This window comes from Panthera pardus, unplaced genomic scaffold (assembly GCF_024362965.1).
Source record: "Panthera pardus isolate Hobbes unplaced genomic scaffold, ASM2436296v1 HiC_scaffold_20, whole genome shotgun sequence".
In the NCBI taxonomy this organism is placed as follows: Eukaryota; Metazoa; Chordata; class Mammalia; order Carnivora; family Felidae; genus Panthera; species Panthera pardus.
The window spans coordinates 50,080,991-50,106,905 of record NW_026526766.1 but is presented as its reverse complement, the minus strand read 5'-3'; the positions used below and the strand labels follow the sequence as shown (position 1 = coordinate 50,106,905).

General features: G+C 42.1%; 1 protein-coding gene across 3 annotated transcripts in view; it reads right to left on the bottom strand.

The window, feature by feature from the left end:
- Positions 1 to 22,576, bottom strand: part of TEK (TEK receptor tyrosine kinase) — a 105,695-nt gene extending 83,119 nt beyond the window's left edge. For 2 of the 3 annotated variants that reach the window (XM_019424206.2, XM_019424208.2), the window contains exon 1: positions 21,988 to 22,575. In XM_019424206.2, the coding sequence (XP_019279751.1) occupies positions 21,988 to 22,039 (52 nt within the window). In that variant the 5' untranslated portion in view covers positions 22,040 to 22,575. Of the gene's footprint in view, positions 1 to 21,987 lie in introns of all 3 variants that reach the window. The other variant, XM_019424209.2, reaches the window with a different exon arrangement.
- Positions 22,577 to 25,915: the final 3,339 nt, after the last annotated feature.

Here is a 25,915-nt window from a genome sequence, read left to right as displayed (position 1 = left end):
CCAAGGTGAACAGAGAATGTAGCAGCAGGAGAGAGCAAGGGAGGAGTGCATAAATTAAATTAAAACCGAAGCCCAGTTCCGTGTGGGAGATAACCATGAGAACATACGCACCCTGGGAATTCACAGGGGAAACCTGGTAGAGGGCATGTGAATTCCACAGGGAGGGATATAAAATTCAATCTTATCTGGAAAATGTGAACAGTGGCTATCTCTGGATAGTAGTACTGTATGTACACAGAGCATAAAAAGATAAACACGTTTAAATGAGTTCATTGGAAGGGAGGGAAATGGCTTGTGTTGTGCATCCTAAGCCTTGGATTTAGTCATGGCTCTCACTGTGGTGCTGTGTCTAAACTATTTCAGTCTCCAGGTGCCCTGCATCAAACACAGATCACATCACAGTGAAAGGTCAGGCAGGTTAGCCTTGCTGAACAGCAGAGCCAAGCAGTATGCGGTTCGAAGCAAGGGAATCAAGCCATCCTGGGTTTGAATCCCAGATCTGCCACATATTACTAATGTAACCCAGGACTATACACAAATAACTCAGCCTTCTATGCCTCTGCTTGGTCCTCCGTAAAGTGGAGGTGATGATACTGACCTTTTAGCATTTCATCATATGAAAAAATCTTTTGTAAATTCTATGAAAGATGTGTTAAGAATGTGCACCAATAGCAATGGTCAATAAGCAGTGATGTTGCTGCTGCTGCTAATGATGATGATGTAACGGTGAGGATTTAGGATTCCCTAAAGGGGTGAGACCAGAGAAGAGAAGAGAGACTTCTCATGCAAAATAGGCACAACCTGCCCCCCCTGAGGGTGATCCTCCCTGCAGGACCAATCCGAGGCAAAAGCTAGTTTGTGGTAGTTTTTTATCCTACATCCAGAGAAAACAGGGTCCACAGAGTGAGCTATTGAACACCACCCAGCACGATAATGGTACACTACGACAAAACTTATCTCACATCCTTGTTTCTCTTTTTCCCATGTAGTAAAGGACTTAACTTCCGGTAGGGGGCATGCAGTTTTAATCTGCGGTTTCTTTAATGACAAAGTCTGACTCCGTATTAAGGATGACGCACATTATTTATAGTCTAAGGTCACCCCTGGAAAACAAGATTTACCATGTGCTCTAGGAACTAAAGTCCACAATCCCTGGACTTTAATCCTAGATTTTAAAATCAGAATTTTAAAATATGACTAATCAGCCAAAGACCTAGGTTTCTTTTAATTTTTTTAATGTTTATTTTTTTTTGAGAGGTGTGGTGAGGAGAGGCAGAGAGAGAAAGACCCATAGAACCGAAGCAGGCTCCAGGCTCTGAGCTGTCAGCACAGAGCCTGATGCGGGGCTCTAGAAGAACCGTGAGATCATGACCTGAGCCAAAGTCGGTTGCCCAACTGACTGAGCCACCCAGGCGCCCCAAGACCTAGGTTTCAAATAGAATTTTTGATACTCCTAAGTTTGGTTTCTAAACGAGTTAGAAACTAGATCAAACTGACTTTAGTTCTTAGACTGTGTAATGTAAAATGTATTCAAAAGAAGCCAAAATTTTTGCTGTAGTGTGTGTGCTTGAAATTAAAACTTGATTGCTGAGGTCTGTGCGGCTAATTTCAAATTTTTAATGTCTGAAAGGAATCAACACTCAAATGTCAACTTAGAAGCAAATACTTGCACATATGCAATAGATTCCCCCAAGGACCTATGCAATTTCTGGTTTGTTGGCAGTAAATCTCACAGAATAAATGAGATGATGTTCACTTCTAAATCAAGTATACAAAATATTAGTATCAATATAGTAACAGTTCATTCACCTCAAACTCTGCTTTTTTGTGAACAATCCTTCCCATAGCACTGACAAAAAAGTCAGCATTATCAACCTCATGACTTAAAACATATCGCCTCAAGGCACCTGGATGGCTCAGTTGGTTCGGCGTCTGACTTCAGCTCAGGTCATAATCTCGTAGTTTGTGGGTTCAAGCCCCCTGTCAGGCTCTGTGCCGACAGGTCAGAGCCTGGAGCCTGCTTCGGATTCTGTGTCTCCCTCTCTCTCTGCCCCTCCCCGACTTGTGTTCTCTCTCTCAAAAATAAACATTAAGAAAAAAAAAAAAAAAAAAAAAAAAAATATATATATATATATATATATATCCCCTTTATTCTGGAAGAGTCTTTCAAACCTTCAACACTTTATCAGCCTTTATATACAGGTGTGATTACTCAGTTTCTGGTCTACAGTAAATGGAAGAAACAGATCAGCTTTCATATTTCAGTTTCAAAACCTGTACTTCTAACCAGTATTGGCTTAGCCAATAATTCCTCATACGGGATACACATCTATCACACCCAGCTCAGGGCTGTCTTTGCCAGAGCGTATCTTATAACTATATCAGCAGTTCCTCGATGAGCTTTTGTTGAAGCAAAGGCATCCTTCTACCAAGTGGAATATTTTATAGAAGCTAATATGTTAACCAAATTAAGGTTACCCTGATTAAGTTGGTAAAGTAGGGGCATGGGGCCCAAGACCAGCAAGCCCAGGCCTCACCTTCACCCGCTGTGCAAGCCACACAGGTGTCCCTTTGGAACCCCAGAGCTCCATGAAGCAAATATGAGAGCCACTGGCTTACAGTCTAATGGGAGATTTATAGACAGATCAAACACGTTCAGGTAATTAGTATGGATACAAATACTAAAGGGCAGCAGTAAACTGAGGACTCTGGCTTTCAGGTTTGGACGTGTCACACGGCCACTGTAATCACAAAGGAGGCCATGGTGCAAGACTGCAGAGGGCGCTGGTGGGCTGTCGTCCTCATCTTTCTCAAACTCAGCTAACTGTGGCTCCTAAGGTTTACAAGGAAGATGGTGAGATGGAGGGCAAAAGACACAGAGCCAGAAGGACACGGCATTGTGAAAGATGCCCTTTGACACCAGGGGTTCTCGGGCATTCTCAACTGTTTCATCACCCGAAAACAAGCCAAGACTCTCTTCTTCATTAATAATAACACCTTTTTTAAATTAACAAATAATGCGTATATGACATTCTCACCCCATTTCTGGTATTTACTCTCATCCATCACACTTCCCTGAATCTTCACTTCATCCCTCAGGGTTAAGTTCTAAGTGATGAGAGGAGGTCCAGGGAAAAGAGGAAAGGATTTGTTTCAGGTCTTACTTGATTATTATATGGCAGCATCAGAAGACCTGGCTTAGTGCTATGACTTCACTTCCTATGGCCCTTCTGGTTTATGGTCAATGATCCTGTGGTTGAGACCATTTTTTTCCCCTCTCACAGTTCCCATCCTAAAAGGGAGCCTGTACAACTGGGTTTATGTTTCAAGACAATAGTTAACAGATGTTTAAAGCCAAACAATCAAACCTAGCTATATCTCTGCTTCTCAATCTATCTCTTAATCTTTCTTTCTCTCTTGAGCTCTCTCTGTATAATTTATATATTTTATTTATTATTATTTTATGTTACTCATGTATTAAAATGTATTTAATATACTTACACATTAAAAGAGTATATAACTAATTTTTGTATTATAATGTTTCTCTGCATGTCCAAATTTTTCAACAGGAACATGTATTATTTTTGTCTTTTTTTAACTTTTAAAAAAAAATTTTAATGTTTATTTATTTTTGAAAGAGACAGAGAGAGACAGACTGTGAGCAGGGGAGGGGCAGAGAGGGGGAGACACAGAATCCAAAGCAGGCTCCAGGCTCTGAGCTGACAGCACAGAGCCCTATGTGGGGCTCAAACCCATGAACCATGGGATCATGACCTGAGCAAAGTTGGATGCTTAACCAACTGAGCCACCCAGGCCCCCCTATTTTTGCCATCTTTAAAATTTATTTTTATTATTTTAGAGAGATAGTGTGCATGAGCTGGGCAAAGGAGCAGAGGGAAAGAGAGAGAGACACAGAGAGAGAGAATTCTAAGCCGGCTGTATGCTCAGCATGGAACCTGATGTGGGGCTCCATCCCACAGCCCTGGGATCATGATCCAAGCAGAAATAAAAGGTGGGATGCTCAACCGACTGAGCCACCCAGGGGCCCCTTTTTGTCATCGTTTTTGTAATCAAATTATTTCTGTAGAAAAATACACATTTTAAGGAAGCTAAAGTATACAAATGCTGTATTTTGAAGTAACTACCCAGAGTTCCAATTTGCATAGTATTTTCATTCCCAAACATCAAACATCAACTGAATCCTGTGAAAGAAACATTTCTCAGCATCTCTCCTGGTCTTATTTCAATAGGTCATCTGAATGTCCCAATAAAAATATCCAAGGAAGAGAGTGTTCCTAGAATCTCTTTTTTTTCCTGTAATTACACCATATTAATAAATATCTTGATAGTCATAAACATTATATGCAGAATAGATGGCAGTACTGATAAATGTGGGTCCTTTTATATTTATTTTTATCTTTTAGGAAATAGCAATTTAAGCATGAAACTGATCATCACAAAGTATCTCTACAACTATGAAAGTATTATATTTGATGTTCTTTCTAGAACAGTCAAAATATACATTTTTAAAAGATATGTCTTATTATGAAATCTCTGTCTTTCAACACCTATCCAAACACAGTAAGACAAAATGATTAGAAAGAAACGCTTTTACTCTCGCTAACATTTTGATGTATATTCTTTGTTTTTTGCCCAGGGTATACAAAGAGAAACTGCAGAAACCAACATACATACTTTTTTTTCTTAGGTTAAAACAGAACAGTTTCATATCCTGAATTTTTACTTAATCTTGTTACATTTAAAATCTTACGGTAACATTTTGCTTTACAGTGCTAAATTTCTATCTAAAAAGCTACAGTGTTGGGGCACCTGGGTGGCTCAGTCAGTTAAGCATCTGACTCTTGACTTTGGCTCTGGTCATGATCTCCCAGTTTCGTGAGTTCAAGCCCTGCATCAGGCTCTGCAAGGGCAGCGTGGAGCCTGCTTGGGATCCTGTCTACGCCCCCTCCTCCACTCACGCTGTCTCTGTCTCTCTCAAAATAAATAAATAAACTTAAAAAAATAATTAAAAAAATAAAAAGGTGCAGTGTATTTTCATATACACTTATCTCATGTGTATTATTGAATATTCTCACTTGCTTTTTAATCTTTGCCAGTTTGATATAGAAAAATAGTCTCTTATTTTGATTTGATTTTAATTCAGAGGGTGAATTTTTTCACAAGTCTATTAGCCATTTGTATTTCCTCCTCTGTGAATTATTTCTTCTTCTTTTTCTGTTGTTTTCCTTTTTCTATCAGCTTCGAATGAGCATCTTTTATGAAAATACTTTAGTCTCTTATATGCCATATTTGTTGCAAGTATTTTTCTCATTTTTCCTTTGCCTTTTTATTTTGCTTATTAAATTAACAGTTTAAATATTTATGTAGCTATATATACTGAATTTTATTTTTGTGGTTTCTTGCACTGTTTTTAAGCCTAAGAAGTCTTTCTCCCTATGAAAAATCAATAAATATTCGCTTCCATGTTCTTTTGGTGGCTTGATTTTTTACATTTACTCTTTAATCCCTTTGGCATTTACTTCAGTGTGTGGTAACAGATGGATTTTTTAAACAGTTCTTTTTTCAAAACAGAAAACTAATTTTCCCATAACTGTTATTCTTTTCTCCACTGATTTATATCCTTTATAGATAATAAAATTTTATGTAAACTCAGGTCTGGTTCTGACTTTTCTAAATCTGTTAATCTGTGTCCCCATACTCTTATAGGGTACTCCACTACTAGAGTATTATACTCTGCCTTGAGAGTTATCAGAGCCATTATCTGGGCACCTGGGTGGCTCAGTTGGTTGAGCATCCAATTCTTGATTTCGGCTCAGGTCATGATCTCATGGTCGTAGGATAGAGCCCCATGTCAGGCTCAGTACTGAGCATGGAACCTGTTTGCAATTCTCTCTCTCTCTCTCTCTCTCTCTGTCCCTCCTCTGCTCACATGCTTGCTTGCTCGCTCGCTCTCTCTAAAATAAGCATTTAAAATAATAATAAAAAAATAAAAAATAAAATAAAATAATAATAAAAAGATAATAGAGCTATTGCCAAGAATTACCTTTTTCTCCCCAGAATTTTCTCAGCAGCTCCTTCTGCTTATTCTTTAAGATAAAATTCACAATTATTTTAAGTTTCAAAAATAGAATCATTGGCAATTTTGATGAAAATTATTAGAAAGAAGTGTTTAGCACTTGTGATGAGGGTTATAAAACCTTGCTGCGAAATATGTAAGGAAATTATAGTAATTAAAAGTACCAATCAGTTTTGTGGAGGAAAACATTACAAAAGTGTCTCCTTTCCCCAAATCATCTGTTTAATGGAAATCTATTCACTTATCAAATATCTAGTGTGGCTAGGGCCTGCACTAGGCTCTTTAAAAACTGTAGAAACTGGGGCACCTGGGTGGCTCAATCGGTTGAGTGTCTGACCCTTGGTTTTGGCTCAGGTCATGATCCCAGGGTCTTGGGATCGAGCCCCGTGTTGGGCTCTACACTAAATGTGGAGCCTGCTTAAGATTTTCAATCTCTCTCTCTCCTACTGCCCCCCCTCCCTTACTTGCTTCCTCTCTCTAAAATAAAAAATAATAAAAACAAATTAACTGTAGAAACCACGGATCATGTGTCCAAGATGAAAAAATATTCTGTTGGGAAAAACTGGCAGCACGAGGGAGTGGTAACTCATCCGGGACCTTGTACTTCTTTCTTGCCTATTCCAAAATATGGAAAAAATATTTTACTGAGTGACTATTTGGATAAGTGGGGAGTGAAGCATGGAGTAAAAACTCCCCAGAGCCATCCCAGTAATACAGACCTCCTGCAAAGAGTCCACAGGAGAGGGAGCCAGATAACTAGCTGACCTTTGGTGTGCTGAGTGCTATGTGCACGCAGGGGTGAAGTGCAATAGCCTGGAACAGAACAGGTGGAAGGGAGGGAGGGGGAGAAATCAGGAAGCTGGGAACTGGAGATGAACTTTGCCAGAGAAACAGAGAGATGTCTACTTGGGAACTTCATTCATTTTGCACACTGTACAACACAAATCATCTTCCCCTTCGACCTACTGAGAACTCTATTATTCACCAACACTACAGAGGTGGGTCCTTCCTCATGTGTTTGGTGTCTCAGAGGGCTGGGTCTCTCTTTGACATGAATGTGGGTGAGAAGAAGTCTGCTTAAGGGCATCCAGTCAAATCCAGGCCGCATGGTACGGCACTGGAGGCAGAACCCCCTCCACCCTGAGCCCCAATCTGGCAGCCATACCGTCATCCCTTCAGGCATCCATGTCCGCAGTCTGCTCGGTCACAAATGCCTCTCGGAAAGCCTGATTTCCATCAGTGGAGCTGAGTGTCCCAGAATGAACTCACTTCTCTCTTTCCTGTGCCTGCCTGTACATCTGTGGAAACCTCATTACCGCCCGAGTAGAGTCATTTGTATCAACGGTCTATCCTCATTATTGGTTGATTCCGTATACTTGAATTTGCCTGCAATTTATTTATTGCCTCAAAATCAGCACTCATGATGCCTTCCCAGCCATTAGAACGCACAGTAGAGCAGGAAAAACCCCGAGTCCTCAGATGCACATGTTCCCAACTGTAAACCAGTATCCTCTCCACAGTATAGGTAGTGCTATTTTTTCACATTTTTGTGCTTTTAGTTGGCAGTTTCACCATTTAAATTGCCTCCAAACAACTAAAAGGCACATCATAAGGAATACAGTCAAATGTTACAGTAATATAACAGGACAGGTGGTTGCTACACTTGTGGTAAACATACATAATGTATCAACATGTCAAATCACTACGTTGTACGCCTAAAACTAATGTTACACGGTGTGTCAACTATACTCACATTAAAAAAATTTTTTTAAGACAAATCCAAAAGATAAAAAGAATAAGATAGCTCCCAGGCATAGTGTTGAAGTGCTGTTTAGTGTTCTTAAGCATGAGAAAGCTACGATGTACCTCAGGAGAAAACACATGGTTAGATAAGCTCCTTTTAGGCTGCAGTTCATGCTGTTGACCACGAGTCCCATACTAATGAGTCAGTCCTATGCATTAAATGATTTTCCTTTAAATGCAAACACACACAAAACTAGGTATGTATCGATTCGTTGACAAAAAAAGTTGTGACTTGCAGGGATCTAACGCTGTGTCCATGATTTATAGAACGGAACTACTAGGAATGATGAGAATGTACTGAATGTCCACGGGCAACTCACACCCCAACAGCAACCTCCTTAGCAGCACGGACTTTATTTTATTCATCTTTACATCTGCTGACCCAGGGTGGGGCACAGAGTAGAAGGTCAAGAAATATTCATAGAATAGAATAGGCTGGGAAGGAAGGAGATGTTGAAATGGGATGGAATGGAATAGAATAACATTTATACAGGTTCTTAGCAACATGGTGCTCTTAGGAACATAGGGAAACATAAGAAATAATAATGACAGTTAATATTTACTGAGCTTTTTTTTATGAGCCTGCACTTGCCAGGCATTTGACCAACTTATATCATGGAATCCTTACCACTCTGCAGTGTGGGTGACACGATCCCCATTCTACAGGAAGGTGAAATAAATTGTTCAATGTCACACCATTTTCACCCTGGGTAGGGCTCCAACCAAGATCCATCTGGCCCCAGAGCCTGTGCTCATAACCTCCTGGGGAAGGTGAAAATGTGGGCTTGGCAGGGGTGATAAACCATGAATTCTATCAGAGAGTGATCTCTAGGAGAGGAAGAGAGGTTCTCTAACAGAAGTCATTCTGAACCACAGGCTCTCCCCAGCCTTAATGGGAAGACAGTGATGCAATCAAAGGTGATTCTTTCCCTGCTGGCTGGCAACAGTACTAGTTTTTGTTTGATTCCAGAAGCAGCTGGCAGAATGAGTGTATTACTCACTTTGCTGATGGCTTATGGACTCCGGAGTCATCAGTGGTCAGGGCTGTGTCCAGGCCTGCAGATTACCCTAGGCCTCTACATGTGGCTGACCCTTCTGCAGCTGTTGTGTGTTTCTGGCTCCAGTTCCACACCTCTTGGCAGACTATTTGTGTGAAAAGCCCTGCTGAATCTGGGTGTGAGATACACAGGGGGAAGGGGGCTGGGAGGCACAAAGCAAGCCAGCACTGCCAGGGGCCTTGCAGCTGTATCCATTAAGCACTTAAAAGAGAAGGAAAGGAATTTATAAGTGAATGATCTGGAGGCTCAAACCTAAACAGAAGAGGCAATTTGACGGTACATGGATTCTGCCCGAATTTATAGATTGCCTCCCACATTCTCCACTGAAATGAAGAAACTTAGCCTCTAATGCACTGAGTGAGTTTAAACAAAGTACTGAACCACAGTGCTGGCATCTGTATAATGAGAAAGTTGAATCAAACCGGTATTTCTTAAGGTAACAAATATTAGCTCCATATGATACTCAAAAGACAAAAAATAAAGGATTCTACGATTCTCCAAGGAGTTAGTCTTCAGAAATACTGGACCAGATAATCTTCTAAGACTTTGACAGTTCCACTATTCTGTTACTCTATGTAACAGTTAGTGTGTGGCCTGCCATAAAGACTTCTACCTCTGTTATCATGTTCTTGAAACTAAAATAATTCCCTAATTCAGGTAATTGGGGACCACATCCAGGGGCAAGAGAGAGTATCTGTCATGTAAGAGTTCTTTCCCTATCTCCAGACCTCTGTGTATCCTCTGCCAGTGTTAGCAGAGAGGACCTCACGCCTCCTCCTACCAGATCATGCCGCATCAAGTTTACAGAAAGGCACGTGGTCAAAGGAATCTTCCAGAATAAGGGACATCTCCCAGAAAGGAATTTATGCTTACAAACCCCACTTCCACACCTCCCACTTACTCCTCAACCCCAGCCCAGCGCCATTCACCAAGAATGCTTTGCAACACACAGCACCTAAATGCCACATTCTCTAGTCCCTCCCTTCACCCTACTCCTGCCTCTGCACTTTTTGACGCAGCTAAAACTCCCTCCACCCTTGGCTTCTCTCATTGAATGCCTCCAGTTTCCTCTTCCTCTACCCACTTACCCCGATGATACAGGTGTTCCCAGAACCAGTCTGCTGTCCTCTTCTTGGACAATCTCATTCCCTCACACAGCTTCACTCTACATCCTAATGACTCCAGGAAGCGTCTCTGGTCTGTCCCTGCCCACTCAGCCTAACTCAAACCAAATTATCGCCTTCCCAACTCATCTTCCTGGCTCTACCCCCTGCTACCTCCTTCAGTGGGCCCTGGAGCATAGCCACATAAAACATATTCCCCATTTTCATGCTTTTTCCTCTGCCTGGAATGCCCTACTTCTCACTTCCACTCCTGATTTTCCACAAAGTGTAATCCTATCCATCCATCTCAGATGTCACCCTCGTGATGAGACCCCTGTTCTCTTCCAGGATTACTCCCTCCATTTTCCATGCTCCCAACATCTGCCTCCCATAAAGCAGAACTTTTCACCAAGCATATCACAAGCCAGTTGACGTCACGTGCCTCTCTTAGCCATCTTTCTAACTGCAATGCCTAGCAGATTCCCAGGACACAGAAAGGGCTCCGTAAATGTTAGCTTGAATGAGTGAGTATAACGGACTTACCCGGTCTTCTACTGGCTCACTATGCCTGCTGGTCTGCTGGCTGACTTGTGGGCCTATTTTGAGGGATGCCCCAGTTATGTCCAAGGGGTAAACTAGATCTTGTCTATGATTTAATAACAAATGCCCATTTTCCAGATTTACTGGAAAAAGCAAGATTAGAGTCCTAGATAATCCTTTGACACAGACTGATCACTGTAAGACTCTTTCACTTGGTTCATCTCACTGGGATGGTATTCATTACATGCCAAATCACTTTTCTATTTTCTTTTTGGACACAGAGTTCTAAAGAGGATTAGCTAACTGATTCAGTTAGAGCAGTATCTCCCAAAGTGCATTAATTTATGTACCACAGGCATGATCCTTGCTGAATCTACATGCTGCTTGTACAATTATTCTATTAACCATTCTCTTTAGCTCATTTTTTTCTGAGCCTCATATTAAGAATATTCATTAAATCACCTGATTGATATGACAGTTATATACACACATATATTTACACTTAGATACAAAAATAGATAATTTAAAATATGCTTCCAGGAAGCACATACAATCATCTTTTTCAGGCCAGCAGTAATATATAGAGCACACGTAGGGAAGCACTAGGTTGGAACATTTAATCCAATGCAAACCCATTTATTAAAGCATTTCTTGGGGCACCTGGGTGGCTCAGTCGGTTGAACATCTGACTTCGGCTTATGTCATGACGTCACAGTTCATGAGTCGAAGTCCCACACTGAGCTTGCTGCTGTCAGCACAAAGCCCACTTTGGATCCTCTGTTCCCCCCCCTCTGCCCCTCCCCAACTTGTGCTCTCTCAAAAATAAACACACAAATAAACAAAGCCTTTCTCTGCCAGCCACAATACTACGTCTGGTGCTGGGAATATTGAAATGCCAACCACAGCTCACTAGTGGGTGGCACCAACAAGCAAACTGTTCATTGTCATCTGCTGTTCCAAGTATGAGGACAGAGGCAAGCATAGGGGTGCCCGTATGTGACAGTTCTTGGGCACCAATGCAAATCCACCCCACTCCCACCTGCAGCAGCCACTTTAGGCAGGTGTCAAAGTAGCTCACCCAGTGCCCAGGCAAGTACATGTCTTTTCCTTTCCTGGGACTTTCCCCGGCACAACAGTACAAGATACCAGCAGTAACCCACTAGTTTCTTTTATCTACATAACCCTGAACAGAGGAGGAGAATAGCAATGGATGAATGCCTCTCCTTTTTCTTTGTGGGTAAACAGTTCTGAGTCTCATTGTATAAGGCTCCTCAGGATATCTGGGGTACCAGGCATCCATAGCAGTGACCAGCATATAACACTGCCTAGTACTGTTCTACTTCCCTAGTCCCTCATTCCTGCTCCCGAGATCACTTCCCGAATAATCTACCTACGCATATGCCTTTACTTCAGGCCACGTTTTTAGTGGAAGCCCAGGTGAAGGCAGGGCGCAAACCCACGCAAGAAGTTTAAGGAAGACTTCTCGGAAGAGCTGGAACCTGAGATAAACCTTGAAGCATGAATAAGTCACATGAAAAAGGGGATGGGAAGAGAGCATTCCGGGCAGAAGACACAACATACACAAAGGCACACGGAGGCTTCAAGAGTGTATGTTTAGAAACCGCAGAGCCTGGTATGGCTGAAATATCCCTCCAATGTGACATAGGGACTGAGAATCGCAAGAGCCTTGAGAAGCAGGTAAAGACTGGTTTCTGAAACAGTGCCGACCACAACCAACGGCTACGACACCGTGCCCTTTGGTTCTGAAGTGGTAGCAATGAGTAGTAACGCAGGTGGGTGTTTGAATCAACCCCCGCCGATTAGAAAGTGCTTTCCGGATGTGAGAGGTACTGGACATAAAGAGGAATTCAGAGTAAGAACAGGAGTAATTGGGGCAAAGATGGTGGTGAAATGAGAGGAGAGCTGCTGCCACACACACATACTCTCTCTCTCGCTCCAGGATGGGTCCTAAAATCCGATAATGAGCTTAGTCAAAAATGAGGCAACTTCTATTTGGAACTAACAATTCCACAGTAAATTGTCAAGAACTAGGAATTAGGCTTGGGATCAGTGCGGTGGGGACCTATAAATGACAAATCATCCTAGAGCCTCTGTTCAGTCGAGACAAGAGAAAAGGAGGAATCGGGAGCTGGCAGGAGAAAAGCAGGAAGAACTGTCTTGCTACCTATGAGATCCACTGGAAGGAATTCTCCTACCTGACACTCCAGATATTTAGCAAAAAAAAAAAAAAAAAAAAAAAAATCAAGAAACCACTCCTTTCACTCCTTTCTCTGAGACAAGGCCAAGCTACGAAGGGTACTAATGCTGAGTTTCACCAAGTGAAGCAGAGACCTCCATCTGGCATAGAATACGGGTTGCCTGCCCTCAAGGGTGAAGATGTGCCTTGCAAAGACCAGCATAAAGCAACCTAAGAGTCTCCAGCTTTGTTTATAAGCAAACAATTAACAGCGTTTGATTTTTTTGAGTGCTTGTCATGTACCAACACTGTACTAAGTACTTTGAAGTAATGTTTCTTTTAAAATCTTTCCTAAAACCACACGACTAAGTACTGTCATCAGCCTCCTTTTCCAGGAACCAGCCTGCGGTGACCATGAAACACTAGTTAGAAGACCACACAGTGAAGAGTTTAAAAGAACTCATAACTGGGCTTCAGGTCATTCTCAGTTTAACTCTTGCCTCTATCACTTCCTACTGAAACCATGGCATCACTCAGGACGATTCACTTTCAAGAGACAGAAACCAACTGAAAATTGTGGAAGCAAATAAAGGTAACTGGATCCCATACTTGGAAGGTACAGGAGTGGATTTCTAAAAACCACTGCACTCAGCGCTCCAATAATATGGAGAGCCTGTCATGGTTCCAGGTTCTCTGTGCTACTGTCCTCATTCTCTCCTTCCAAAGACTAGCTTCCTTCAAGTGCCCAGGGCAGCTGGTAGCTCTGGGTGCCCAGTGTCCTCACCAAAGAGAGAAAATGTTTTCTCATCAATTCCCCGAGCCAGAGTCTACCTGGCCCTGTTGGGTCATGCATCCTCCATCTGAACCAATGGTTGTGGTCAGATGAATGGCACATTCTGCCATGACTGGCAGTCCCATCAGGGTCACATGGAGGGAAATCATAGCAGCTCTTAACACATAGGGATGCTAGGCAGTCCAAAATAATGGATGTCTACTACGTTTTAACCTTGGGCAAGTCACTTTTGGAGCCTCAGTTCCACCATCTATTTAAAAAAAACAAATGATAATATCTATTGTGCACAATTGTCATGAGTTATTAAAAATCATATGAAACACTTGGCACAAAGAAACATTCAAGCTACGGTAGTCATTTTTGTTATCTGGTACTATTATTGTTTTGTGGTTGTTTTTGACACAGGGATCAGAATTTGAAGCCCATCCCAGATTCCCAGATGTCTAAAGTAGCTCTGTCCCCAGGGCGGAGTCCCCTTTGGCTCTGCAGCCAGACGCCTTGCACAACCCAGGCCCTGTGTGCCAAGGTTAAGCTGGTTCACCATCTGACGGCCGCAGAGCAGTGAGTGCCTCCCCAGCCCCAGCAATGTCAATACTGCCTTCCTGACTCCGCCTATTGTATCTGGAGAAAAGTGGCCGAGCATTGTCTTCCAGCACTCCCCCCAGGAAGCATGATATCACCCTCTAACAAAAGCGGGAAAGCTGACAGATCTGCTGAGATGGGTGTGACCACCACATATACCTCACTGGTCAAGCCCCGAGCAAGGGCTGTGGCAAGCAGAAAGTGAACAGCAGCCGCCCACAATGTCCCTCATCTGGCTGCCTGACAGGCTCCCTGTCATCCATACCATGTTAGACAGGGAACCAACCAGGCAGAAGGAATGCGCTCCCTCCCATCAACGGATGTGTTGAAAAGAGTCAGGACTCTTTCCATCTGGCAGACCCACGTCCCCACACCTGCCCTGCAGCCGGGGGAAACGAACATGAAGAGAAGGACAGTCCGATTCCCGAAGGGACAAGAGTGGGAGGCGGGGTGCAGAAGAAAGCAGGCATGGCTCAATCTAAAAAACATTCCGCACGTGTGCTCTGAGTTAAGGAATAGTCTGGCCAGACCGGTGGGAATTGGGTTATCAGTTTGAAATTCCAGAAATAAGGGAGGCAACTTTAGACATCCCCTTTCCTGAAGGCTGGAAGTGATGCCAAATGATCCTCTGACATCCCTTCCAGTCCTGGTCCACACTGTTAGGAGTGCGGCTGGCTCCCTGTAAAACTACACACCTGTAACCTGGTGCCACCACGCCAAACCCAGAGGCTGTCAGTCTGCTGCCCCAATCCTTCTCTCCTCTTTTTATTTTTTTAACAGCAACTGTTTTATTATCTTTTTTTTTTTTTTTGAGAGACAGAGCGCAAGTGAGCAAGGGGTAGAAAAAGAGAGCGAGAGAGAGAAGCAGGGCTCACTTGAAGCGGGGCTCAAACCCCCAAACCATGAGATCATGACCTGAGCTTAAATCAGATGCTTAACTGACTGAGCCACCTAGTTGCCCTTCCTCTCCTCTTTTTAAAACTTTCTTCTTCCTTAGCTACCACAACACCAATTCTCTAAAATTCCAGGAAAGAAATCTAATTGGATTTGCTTTTCCTACCAATTCCCTGATTGCTGCCCCCACTTGGCTACTTTCTCTTTTTTGTCCCTTCACTTTATCTTCATATACGTCCATGCCCATGGCTTCACTTCCCATGAATCAAGGGTGTTTGTCTCAAGCCCTTGCCCAGTCTCCTTCATCTGAGCTTCACACTCAGAGACCCAAATTTTGCTAAATATTTTCCCTTTACATGGAACTTCAAAATCAACACATACAAAATCATTATTTGCTCCATCTCAGCTCATCTCCAATCAGTTCCTCCTGCCATGTTTCCCAGCACAGTGAATGGCACCACCACTACCCAAACCAGAACAGTGGAACTATACTTATTCTCCCCCATTTCTCTCAATCTCCCAAATGCAATCAATCACCAACCCTTACAGTTTCATCTCCTCAATACTCTCAACCCCCCTGTCCATCCAGGCCTTTCTTCCTGGAGTGTTGAAAAGCCGCACTATTTCAGGCCTACAGGCTCTGCCAGGTCAACCCATCTTCCATACTATTATCACAGTAATTTTTCCAAGATAGACATCAACTATGATAGAACAAACACCATACTAAATTTCAACATGTACAGAATGAGGTACAAGTTACTTAAAATGCCCTACAAGGCCCTTCCTGATCTGACCCCAAACTTAATTCTCCATTTCCACCCTACATTCCAGCCTTACTCAACTTTCTTGACCTTTACCTGCTATTTCAGACCCCCTGCTCTCTCTAATGGGAAGTTCTTTCTTCCCTTTTCTTTTTATCTTCTTAGTTTTCAAATCATTTGATAACGAGCAATTCCTAATTACAAGTGGCAATAATTGGCAATAGTCACAACTATTTAGGGAGTTCTTGCAAAGTGAGGAACATCTAAGCTACAGATTCATTTCAAATATTATTAAGTTTATTTATACTAAATTTAGCAACTAATGAAATCGATATTCTATGTTTTTAGACATTTATGCATAACTTAGATTTTAAAGTTTCATTTTTTATTATTGGAGCCAAAAACAGTTTTTATAGCTCTTGAAAAGCTCGATTTTATATATATCCCTACGATAACATTTATCATATCATCATATAATTCATGTGCCTATATTCTTCTTTCCCTCTAAACCGTGAATTTAGCAAGGGGGAAAAATGACTCATCCTTTTTTGCATTCCTGGAATCCAGTACAGGACTTGGCTTTGTGAGTAAATCCTCAATAGGTCTTCATTGACTGAAATGATAGCTGAGTAAAGGAATGAAAAAATGAATAAACAAAAGGCAGCCAACAATTCAAATGTCTATTGAAAAAAGTATACATACCTTTTGGGTAATATTCAACAATCAAACAATACCTTGTATAAGGTAAAGGCCTAGTTAAAGCCACTTGGGGCGCCTGGGTGGCGCAGTCGGTTAAGCGTCCGACTTCAGCCAGGTCACGATCTCACGGTCCGTGAGTTCGAGCCCCGCGTCAGGCTCTGGGCTGATGGCTCAGAGCCTGGAGCCTGTTTCCGATTCTGTGTCTCCCTCTCTCTCTGTCCCTCCCCCGTTCATGCTCTGTCTCTCTCTGTCCCAAAAATAAATAAACGTTGAAAAAAAAAAAAGCCACTTTCATGAGTGTATTTTTATGTTTCACACACATTAAATGTGTGAACATTAAATGCAACACACTATAGAGAATAAAAAAGAAGTATTATCTGTTGTTAAAGATGTTAAAGGCTAATGGAGCTAAATCTATGTGCCCAAAGCTCAAGACACAGCCTCTATGAGAAGGGAACTCAGAATAAAGGGAAGGAGATCATGAGGAAGAGCTGACCCAGGCAAGTTGAGTTCAATTTTGTTTGCAGAGAAGGCATGGAGGGTGTCATTCCCAAATGGATGGAACAGCATGAACAAGAGCCATGAGGGAAAAAATGTGTAGACTGTAAATATGGGCCTGATGGAAGGAGAAGGGCCAAGAGCAGGGATGAAGGAGTAGTAGCACTGGGATAGTAGCCCAAGTGGGGAGAGACAAGCATAAAATTTGAGGAATTAAGTTATTTAAAAAAAGAAACTTTTTAATGTTTACTCATTTTTGAGAGAGACAGAGAGAAAGAGAGACAGAGAGCAAGTAGGAAAGGGGCAGAGAGAGAGGGAGACGCAGAATCCCAAGCAGGCTCCAGGCTCTGAGCTGTCAACACAGAGCCCAACATGGGGCTCAAACTCAAGAATTGCAAGATCATGACCTGAGCTGAAGTCGGCACTTAACCGACTGAGCCATCCAGGTGACCCTATGTTGAGTTATTTCAGAAAGAGACTGCTTACATGAGCAGTAACTCCCCTACATGCTAGAAAAGATTAAACCAGTCTGGAACTAGCACAGAGGTCCTCAGAGAAATACTCCCCTTTTTTATTACACTAGCTTCATTTATTTAGAAAGTTCTTACCGGCTAAGCTCTCTTCTTGCATTATCACACTTGATCCTCATAACTACTCTGGGAAATACGTATTCTCATCCATAAGAGATGAGAAAATGGTGTCTTCGAGAAATCAAGTAACTTTCCCACTGTCATCCAATTTGAGCTTAAGCCCAGGTCTGTGGCTTCACAATTCATACTCTTAACTCTTTCTCCTGCCTTCTTGATTAGATCCACCTCAGTCCCATAAAGGAGTGTCTTCAGAAGAGCCATGATCGCACATGTGCAGGTACACTTTTTTCTCTCACAAGTCATGTGGATTGAGTTGAAATTCGGGAAACACACTGTTTGGTTTCAAAGGTGTTGGTGGCTTTTCTGAACTCACAGAGAAATAGTAAAATGGAAGAGATGTGAAAGACAAGTATAGTAACCATCAGACTCCACATCCTTATGATGTTCCTGATAGATATCACACAACCTATGCCTGAACACTCTCCGGTGTGGGAGTTCACTCTTCATGGGGATGGTGATCCAATTTTTAGAAGGTTTCCATCAATAAAGCCTAACTCTCTTCACCCCTCTATCCTAGATCTGGCAAAATACACTATCTATGGGGTCTTGTACATGGAAACCCTTAAAAATGCTGATCTTGGTCTCTTTTCCCTGGCTAAATAGTCCCATATAAAATGGTTTCTAAAGCACTCACCTTCCTGCTTGTCCACTATGTTTACTGCCAAATTTCTCAATGTCTTCAGTGTTTAATGGGTATTCTTTGAGCAGTACAGTGATTACCATTTCTAATTTGGACCTTAGATATCTACTAAAGTGAACTGTTGCAGCTTATAAATTACCTTTTCAGCAAGCAGAGCACATGTTGGCATCTATGAATTTTGCGTATCACCAAAACGTGTTAATCACTAAGAATTTGAATAAACAGGGGCGCCTAGGTGGCTCAGCTGGTTAAGCATCTGACTCAGTATCAGCTTAAGTCATGATATCAAGGTACTTGAGTCTGAGCCCCACACCAGACTCCGTGCTGACAGGGCAGAGCCTGCTTGGAATTCTCTCTCTGCCTCTCTCTCTCTCTCTCTGCCCCTCCCCCACTCGCTTTCTCTGTCTCAAAATAATTAACTTAAAAAATTTTTTTAATTAAAAAAAAAAGAAAACTCAACAAACCAAGTCTCTCTCACACTGAACATACATACATCCATTTATTGAAACCAAACTCATGACTTCACATTCATCTATTTTAAAGGGCTGTCTTTTGGATTTGGTCCACTCATCCAGCCTAGAGAAATCATTTGAATCCAGGTTCTATGCTCTGACTGATGAGCCATCTACAGGGAATAAGCAGGTTACACAATTACATACCTATCTTTTTAGGAGTAGTCAAATAGATAATGTCAGAAAAATTTGGAGCCCACCCATATGAATCTCCCAGAGGACATAGCATAGTCCTCTGAAATGGCCTTGGAAGAGTTCTTCCCTCCTGGAGGGATGTCTTAGAAGAGTTGGAGCTCTTGCAGGAAGCTCTCCCAGCATAGAGCTGAAAGGGAAATGCTGACATTTCCAACAGAGACAATGCTTAGGAGGGAGCATCTGTGAAGAACGCAAAACTCCTCCCTGTGCGAATAATTCCCAGGTGTGTCTCTGGTCCCAGCTACTAGACCTCCACCCTTGATTACTCAGACTTGATATAGCCTTCCAAGACCAGCCCTAATGAGAAGGTTCCCTCTGGGACCACTTCCCTGACCTTATAACCGAATTTCCACTGTCATTCCAGATAAGATATCCACTATCTCTGAACCCAGGTTGTTACTTAAAATGTCAAATCAAACAACAAAGAGATATGAAGGCATACTACTAGAGACTTCCCAGTGGGTCGGCGTTGATCACATAGGACATACTATGATAAAGCAGAAAGAGTAATTTGTTGTATTTTGTATTGCTATATACACAACTCTTTAGAGAGAACAGCCTAGTTTGGTGAGGACGGGAGAGTGGGGGAAAGCTAGTATGTTTATTATAACTTGTTTGTAAGCTGAAATTGGCCATGATTCTCAATGGGGAGGGGAATGTACCAGAATCTAGGTAGGTTGGGGAAGTCTTCTGAAAATTATATACCTCTTCCAAACCTCTTACGGATATTTGCCACCCAGAGCCACCTTCACTGAGGCAAATGTGACATATTTTTTCAGTCTTACTTGTTACAAAAAAAAAAAAAAAAAAATCAGAAACAACCCATTGGAATAGAGAGAACCATAAACCATAAGTCCCTTGTTCCACTACTATGGTCTACCAGGGGAATTTGGTGCAAAGAATGGGCTCCTATGCTTGTAGATATAATCATGCTGGATTCTTGTTGCAATTACCAAGCCTTGTGTGTTCATGTCCATGGAGAGTTATACTGGGAAGGGAACTTAGGATTCCAATACAACAGACCTACCCCAGAAACCAATCTTGCTAGTGTCACCTTTCCTTTTCAATAGGAGGATGAAATCCCTCTCCTTGGGCCTCTCCCTGTTGAAGTCAGGGCTATGTTTCCAGGGAACTAAGGTCTAGACAGGGAGCAACTGTTTCAATCACATAATTTTTTGGTCTGATTTTATGACAGCTCTTCTAAGCCTAGACTACAAAGTGCCATGACACAGTCACTTTGAGGGGCAAATAGTGAATTAAAACTGTGTGTGTGTTGGCATGTGTGCACACATAGGTGATTTAACTTATAAAATAGCTCAGACCAATGATAGACCCTGGGCTTTGCGTTACTAGAATCCCTGGTGTGGAATTAGTTCCAGATTTCATGTTACTCATAAGTATGTCACACAGAAAAAAAGCCAAACAAAAATGGAATCATAATTCTTTGATTTAAAGCTGCATATAACATGAGAAATTAACATTTCTATGTTAATATAATTTCTACATAGTGAAAGCATCTCAGCAACTGACATTACACGTTCTTAGTCTCAAAATATGATTAAATCCTCAATATAACTAGGTGTTGAAAGTGATCTGAAATGCTATAAACAAGTTACATGCAATTCGTTTCTCTTGTTGGATTAATTTTTTGAATATTTAATAATTTCCAAGCATATAGAAAAGTATGAAAATAATGTAACACAAACTTATGTGTATGTTCAGATCAAATTCTAATAATATAGTCTGCAACATTCAATTCAGTACGTTTGCGCAATTCCATTTCCAGTATCATTTCTATCTTCATTACAATAATTAGAATGTTTTCAAACTAAAAGGGAGAGACCTAAGGCAATCAGAGTTGTGATTTGTACTTCATGTTTGGATACCACTTTCAGACAGCGTCCCTCAGGGTGGGTAAGCATCAGAGGCATGCCACTGTGTGGAGAATCTGGGCAACACACACACCAGATCTAAAAACATGCAAGCCAACCATTCCTTAGCCCTCCAACAGGCTGTGATCTTCTCCTGTGCCCGGTAATCTGGATAAGTGCCCCAACTTTCATTTCACTGGGCCAATAAAGACTTTATAAATTACTACATGCCAAGTATTTTTTTTTAAAGAAACAGAAAATAATTATATAGCCATGGCCCAAGGTCTAATAAAAACCCAAAAAGCCTAGAATTTGATTGCTTTAACTAAAATAGGATGTGGCTAGGGCCCCTGGGTGGCTCAGTCAGTTAAGCGTCTGACTTTGGCTCAGGTCATGATCTCGTGGTTCAAGGGTTCAAGCCCACATAGGGCTTTGTACTGAAAGCTCAGGGCCTGGAGCCTGATTCAGATTCTGTGACTCCCTCTCCTCTGTCCCTCCCCTACTAGTGCATGCTCTCGTGTGTGCTCTCTCTCTCTCAAAAATAAATAAATATTTTTTAAAAATTTGTAATAGGATGTGGATATGACATCTTTATAGAAAAGCATCTTTGTTCTCCTTTAAAAATGACAATCTGTACATTGCTTTAAGTGGGTCCCCATAATTGTCTGCATGAACTTCATTTTTTAAAAATTATGCAAGATTTTTTTTGAAGCAGGTAAAACTGGGTTTGTTTGTTTTTTTTAAATAAGGCAACAATCCCAAGATTGTTGAGGAAGAGTAAAATAACGTGCCATAGTAAGTGATTCTCCACAAATAAAGTGACCTAATCAGTTCTCATAGGGTCTGTGGCAACATAGGGGGCAAATAAGCGGAAGGGAAACTCTCAAAAAACTCAGTTCCAAGCCACAAAGACATTGCATTTTAATCCTCACATCTATTAAATGGAAAGTCCTAGAGAAACAGTGCCTATAACACAGCTGCCCTTTGTTAACCAGAACTAAATACTGGTGAGAAAGCCCAGTATCATTAACTGTTGAAAAAAGAAAAAAACCTAAAAAATTAAATTAAAAAAAGGCAACAAAGCCAAACCTTACCAGAAAGGAGCAAGCTGACTCCATAGAGAACTAAGCCAGCTAAAGAGTCCATGCTTCCCCAAATCTCTCCATCCAGTTTCCGCAGATGTGCATGAGGTCCCAAGGATCCTTTCAGACACCAAGAGGTTTGTGACTTTCCATTCGCATGTTCTACTGGGTCCTGTTTACAAGTCAGAGGCAAGAAGGAACAGCACAGAAGCAGGCTGTAACAGTCTCATTTCTGTCTGAGCACAGGGAGTTTTAAGTTCCTTTTTCCTGTTTCCTTTGTAGATTAGGATGGGAAAGGCTGTATCTTAAAGGCGTTTGGTATCAGCAGGGCTGGGGGCACTGAAAGCCCTATCCATCTTGCAATTCATCAAAACACTTCTCTATTGCTGTTGCTTCTGCCGCTGCTTTTGCTGCTGTTGCGGGGATAGAGGAATTTTTGTTGGAAGTGTGGGTCCTGGTCAGCGTTTTCAGAAACAATAGGGGTATCCTCTCTTAGGCGGGAAACAGAATAACAGCCCTCCACCTATGTGTGGTATGCGATGATCACCAGCCCTTCTCAGCCTCCAACAGCTCTCCCGGGTCCACCTGGGATCCCTGACAGAAGGGGCTTCTGGGTGTGGGGCGGAATTTTTGCTTTTGTTTTCTCATTTTAACCCACATGGGTTGAATTGGGAAAGGAAGGTTTCCGTGATGAGAGAACACAACCCGAAAGGCAATTAATTTGGATAATTACCGGTGAGGTCAATGTGCAATGCAGCCACGGAGACCAGAGTCCAGAATTGTTAGCCTGTTTTCTTTCACACACATGGCTTATTTCTTGGCCAAGAGCCCAAACATATCCATGCTACTGGCTATAGCTTTAATTTTTGCTAACAATTCATCTGAAGGTGATCTCATTTCTTAAAGAACTTGGCCTAGAAGGATTTTGGTAATGAAACGGATTTCATGGTTCTTGGCCAACAGTGTTTCAGAAGCAAATTATATACAAAACCTTAAAAATAACCGGTGTCAAAACCAAATGTAAGGGATTTGATTTGGGATCAAAAGAGCATTCCTAAGAGCAGAGAGAATACATAGGCCAAAAGAAAAAGAGCTTTTGGAGTAACTGTATCTAAAATGAGATCAGAGATCCTAAATTTATCCAGAAGATAGTTTCTCCATAACACAAACTATGACTTCAGAATCGGGTGTCATTGTTTTTGTTCACCCTGCCTTCATGCCCTAGGAAAGAGCCGTCCACTCCTGCTTTCACTGCTCACCATAGGAAAACAGAGACGCTGCTGGCTTTGCCTCATTTCTCTCCCAGGTTTTACCACATCAGTGACAACTCCAGGACCAATGGATGTTTCCAGCTGGGGCAGTAAAGTGCAGGCTTTTTTTTTTTTTTTTTTAGGTTTATTTATTTTGACAGAGAGAGCAGGGGAGGGGCACAGAAAGAGAGAGAGAGAGAGAGAGAGAGAGAGAGAATTCTAAGCAGGCTCCATGCACTCAACTCAGAGCCCGATGTGAAGCTCGAACCCACAAACCATGACATCACGACCTGAGCCGAAATCAAGAGCCGGAAGCCTAATCAACGGAGCCACCCATGCACCCTGCACAGGCAGTTTTCAAGCAGACCTGGGTTCAGATACTTACTCCACCGCATGTTTACTTCATCTCTTTAATTGTCAGTTTCAACAGCTGTTACAGCAGCACTAATATCTCCAACCTGGGGATTTTAGAGAGGATTAAATGAGGCTGGCATGATGCCTATTCATCGAAGGCTTTCATTAAATGTTAATATATTCATTTCCTTAGTCTTTCCCTTCAGGCTCTGATTTTGGTCCCAAGGGATTCCTCCCAAAAGCCATTCTCTCATCTTATGAAATGGCTTTGAGTTTGGTTTTGCAAGGAACCAGGCTGGGAGTGGGGGATTCTGAGCTCTACTCCCAGCTCTGTTCTTCCTGTGAGGCCTTGGACTAGTCATTTCCCATCTGTAGGCCTCAGTTTCCTCAACTGTAAAATAAAGGGTTTATACTGGATGTGACTAACTTCCCTCCAATTGTAACAGCTTGTAAGTCCAAATGACTAAGCTGTCCCTGACAACATGTCCTCCTAGGTTCCCAGGTCCCCTCCTCTGGGCTGTTCAGAGAAGATGCTAGCTTTGTGTCTGTGTCACTGCAGAACCTGAGAGGGTCACAAACGTGCTCTATTTTGAGAACGTGGTGGCTGAAACTTTGTGAGGTCCTATGGCCCCGGGCCATATGGAACAGACTTGGAAAGCCTTGGAAATAAACAAATTCCAGGGCACCTGTCTCCTCAGCCACAGCTTCCTTTGTTTGTGCTTGATGGCCACACAAGGAAGTCATTGCTCACATTCCCTCCTGTTGGCTACTTCGTGTGGGACAAAGATGCTTCTACCTTCCTTTTCTGGGCTGCTTCCCTCTGTTATGCAGAAAAGTACCTCACTTTCATTCGTCCCCCATTCTCCAGAAAGATCTACTCTTCCCATGAATTGTTAATCAAGTTCTCTGTCCTTCCTTTCTTCAGAATGGGTGACTCGGTTTCATCCTGTGCTCTGTAACCCAGAAATGTTGTTCATGTTAGAAAAGGCAGTGGTGCTCCATTATGCAAAAAGAGCTATGTAGTTTAATCTCATCTTCCATGCAGTCCTTTCTCGTGCTATCCAGAGTATTGAGTCCATTTAATAAATAACTGCTAAATTTCCCTAGCCTATGATTGTATAGCTAGGCAAAAGGCTGAGCAACTTCTCTCTGGGATATCTGAATCATTAGCATGTAAATTCCAGGTGTAAAGTGAAGATTACTGTGGACAAACCTGGCCAAACATTCTCTGCTCCAACTTTCTGCCCTGTGGATATTAGAACATGAAGAACCAATCAAGGAACAATAATACGAGGTTCACCACATACTGTGGGGCCGATAGGTCAGCAGAGCTGACTGGCAACACGTTGGGAAGTTGCAAAACTGGATGGCATGCCAGAATTTCCAAGGGAAGGGAGAGGCCACTTCCACGTCTGGACAGGACTCTCCCCAGTACATAACGTATTAAGGAAATACCACATATTTGGACAAGCCACAACCCTTCTCTAGAAAGCTGGCTATGGCCATCATAATGGCATCTCCATTCCCTGAAGAGCCTCGTTGGGGGCCAGCTGGATCAGCTCTCCACCCGTAGCAGCTTAGCTGGACAGGTTGAAATCATCTTCCCACCCTTGCCTGACAAGCTCCTAGCTATCCCCTTAGTCTCCGAAAAGTGTTCTTTAACTGCTCAATCCACATTAGGTCTCCCCCATTCTTCTCTCATAACACTGTGTCTTTTTGTCCATGGTAGTGATCACAACTGGTAATCATACATTTGTGTCGTTGTCTCTTTAATGTCTCTTTCCTCCCACAAAGTCTAAGTAATGTGCTCAGCTGTGGGTAGCCCAGAGAGTATTAGAATCCTGGTCTTGACTTCCAATTTTTGCAAGTTTAATATATGACTCTTTTTTTGCATAGTTCATCTTTAGACCACAACGTGCAAAAAAGTAGATAAATAGAAATATAGGAAATATCATAAACACCAACATGGTATACTCAGACCTTAGGAAAGTATGTGAAATGAAACTTGGACAGATAATGGGAAAAGTCTGATAACACTGAGAGATGTAGTCACTTCTCATTGTGCTTCCAAAATAGTAATAGCTAATATCAGGACCTCTGTGCACTCCATAGCCTTGCTCCAGGGAAATGAAAAGGGGCTTCCTCATGAGTCAAGCACACTCAGTTTAATTTTATTTTTCCAGACATTACTTAAAGCAGAACAAAAAAGAAAAGCAAACCAGCAACGAGGAAACAAAATAAGCAAACGAGGCATTTGGCTGGTTTGTTGTTTTCTATTCTCTGGTTTTTGCACTTACTATATGAAAAACATCTTTAGAAAACATTAAAAATCTTTG